A 2,934-nucleotide genomic window follows, 5' to 3' on the forward strand; every position below is an offset into this window, starting at 1 on the left:
GGTTACCTACTTTCTCTGGGCAGCCGTTTTCTTCCTCGGAAAATTGTTCTAAACGTCACACTAGGGCAGTGAGTCTCAAACTTTTAACTGCATAAGAATCACCTGCGTGCCACTCCTAGAATTTCTGATTCAGTAGGTGTGTAGTGGAGCCCAATAATTTGAATTTCTAAACAGTTCTCGGGAGCTAATGATACTGCAGACCCAGAGATAACACTTCAAAAACCACTGTTCTGGGATATTTCAACAGTCTGATATGAAACACTTGGCGCAGTTCCCGGCACAAAGTAAGGGAATGCTGCTATTACGGCTTATACCCCGAAGAGGGCACCCTGGATCCCCTGACTCCGGAGCCCACTTCCCCGCTGCTTTTAGACTGCACAGCTGGCGCGCGAGGGGGCGTGGCAAGCATCTGTGGGCAAGCTTCGGTCCGAGAGCGAACACGAGTCAGAGGTGGAGCCAAACGTGAGAACTGCTGCGCCTGCGTGCGGGGAGGGGGCGTGGCTCAAGCTTCGGCCGGAAGCGGGAGGCTGCAGGGCGGGCCGGCTGGCATCCCCTTTCCGGCTGGTCCCCATGGAGGCACTGGGCAAACTGAAGCAGTTCGATGCCTACCCCAAGACTCTGGAGGACTTCAGGGTCAAGACTTGCGGGGGCGCTACGGGTAGGCCGCACTGGGGCCAGGATCGCGGGGAGGGGGCTGTCCTAGAGCTTGGCTCAGGCGCCTGGACTCTGACCGGCCTGTCAGGGGCAGGGGGAGCGAAACAGAGGCTGTTCTGACCCTCGCTCCCCTCCTTGCAGTGACCATTGTTAGTGGCCTTCTCATGCTGCTACTGTTCTTGTCGGAGCTGCAGTATTACCTCACCACTGAGGTAAGGGGCGGGGCCTAGAACATGGGCGGGGCTTGGCGTTCTAGGGGTAGGACCTGTGGAGTGGGGAAAGAGAAGCACGGGGCCAAACCTTACTGAGGTAGTGCTGTCCTAGGTGCATCCAGAGCTCTACGTGGACAAGTCGCGGGGAGATAAACTGAAGATCAACATTGATGTACTTTTTCCACACATGCCTTGTGCCTGTGAGTGCTTCATCATGGATGGGAGTTGCAAGTCCCAGAGTTTGCATGTGGGCTTCCAAATCTGCACCTCTAGCCTTAGGTTCTGGACTGAACTACAGGACAGCCACCTTCCCCAGATCCATTTCTGCCCCAAGACAGGCCCAGCATCCCTTTCCCCTTCAAAATTCAAATTTCCTTACCCCTAGGATCCCAGTACCTTAGACTGACTTCCTGCTTCCAGATCTGAGCATCGATGCCATGGACGTGGCTGGGGAACAGCAGCTGGATGTGGAACACAACCTGTTCAAGCAACGGCTAGACAAGGATGGCATCCCCGTGAGCACAGAGGCAGAGCGGCATGGTAACCAGGGGAGGGGGCCGGGTCTCAGAGTTGGACATGCCAAGGCTTACCTTCTGACAAATGGGCTGTGGCAGTCTCCGTTGCAAATGAAGCACCTAACACTTAGAGAAGTCAGGTGGCTTATGTAGGATCTGCTAGTGAGAGTGGGCTAATATTCAGACCTCTGGCCTCAGGGTACTTACTGAACTGTCATTCTGCAGAAGTCTTCAATCCCTGCTTATCTATCATAGTTTGGGTGACAGAAGTTTGAGGATGGGTCTTTTGTGCTGTTGTCTTGGTGGAGCTTCTCAGGATAGACTGGAGCTTCTTTGAGTGTTTGCTTGCCCTTTGGCTAGGTTTAATCTTTAATGCTCTTCTTTGGAATGCAGGGTGACTCAAGGTAAAGCATTTAGAGTCTAGAATCAGACTGGGTTCAGATCTAGCTTTGCCTTATGCAGTCTGTTGGAGCTCTGGTGGAGTAGTGCCTAAGGCATTTGACTGCTAACCAGAAGGCTGGAGGTTCAAACCCACCAGCCACTTGGAAGGAAGACTGGGCGATCTACTTCCGTAGTGATACTGCCTCGGAAACCCAAGGAGTGGTCACTATGAGTCGAATCCGACTCAAGTGCAGTACGTTGCGTTGTGGTGTGCAGTCTATAAAGCCTTAGCTATGCAATAGTAGTAAACACTAGTACCATGTGTAAATCTAGGATCAAATAAGGTAATACATGTGAAGTGCCCGGTACAGAGTGGGGCGCTCACTTTTATCTTCTTTCCCTTTCTGTAGACTGTCTTCCAGTAGTTCTACTAACTCAGTTTCCCACCATAGCACAACCCTCCTCAAAGCTAGGATTTTTCAAACCTTAAGGATTGCTCTGGTGGGGAGCTTTATCACTTACTCATTCAATAGATAGGTTTGTTGAATGCCAGTAGAACCAATATTTTTTTTAAATTATTTTTTTGTGTGTTTTTGGTGAAATTTTACACAGCATATTAGGTTCCTGTCCAACAATTTGTACACAAATTGTCCAGTGACATTGGTTGTGTTCTTCACAATGTGTCAACATTCTCATCAGTATTTTCATTCTGGTTGTTCCATTTCCAGTAATACTGTTTCCCTGCCCCTTTACCTTCACATCTTTTCTTTAAAGTAACTGCTGACAGTTTGGTCTCGGATGATTTTTTAAAGAAGCACAGTATTCATGGGTGATGTTCTTTATTTTGTGAATCATTCATTGATTTAGCTAACAGGTAAACTCGGGACAGTTTAAGGTTTAAAGAGGACCATAGTCTCAGGGAGTCATCTAGTCCAAAGTCTCCAAAGTCTAGACTTTTTAAGGATTGAGGTTTGTTCCAAATTTTTCTCTCATTCAATCAGGATCCATCTATTGTGGCTCTGATCAGAGCAATCAGTAGTGACAGCCAGGCACCATTTAGTTCTGGTCTCAAGGGAGAAGAAGCCATGGTTCATTTAGGCAGTCTTTTTTTTTTTTTTTTTATTAGGATTTGGGTGAAGATTTACAGAGTAAATTCACTTTTCATACAGCAG

General features: G+C 48.6%; 1 protein-coding gene across 1 annotated transcript in view; it reads left to right on the plus strand.

Annotated features, from left to right (window-relative positions):
* Window positions 1–570: 570 nt before the first annotated feature.
* ERGIC3 (ERGIC and golgi 3) overlaps window positions 571–2,934 on the plus strand; it is a 17,199-nt gene continuing 14,835 nt past the window's right edge. The window contains exons 1-4 of the mRNA XM_007934601.2: window positions 571–658; window positions 796–866; window positions 979–1,066; window positions 1,287–1,406. Of these exons, the coding sequence (XP_007932792.1) occupies window positions 571–658; window positions 796–866; window positions 979–1,066; window positions 1,287–1,406 (367 nt within the window). The remainder of the gene's footprint in view (window positions 659–795; window positions 867–978; window positions 1,067–1,286; window positions 1,407–2,934) is intronic.

The sequence above is a fragment of the Orycteropus afer genome, unplaced genomic scaffold (assembly GCF_000298275.1).
Source record: "Orycteropus afer afer isolate SDZICR_OR568_19922 unplaced genomic scaffold, OryAfe1.0 scaffold00020, whole genome shotgun sequence".
Classification (NCBI taxonomy): Eukaryota; Metazoa; Chordata; class Mammalia; order Tubulidentata; family Orycteropodidae; genus Orycteropus; species Orycteropus afer.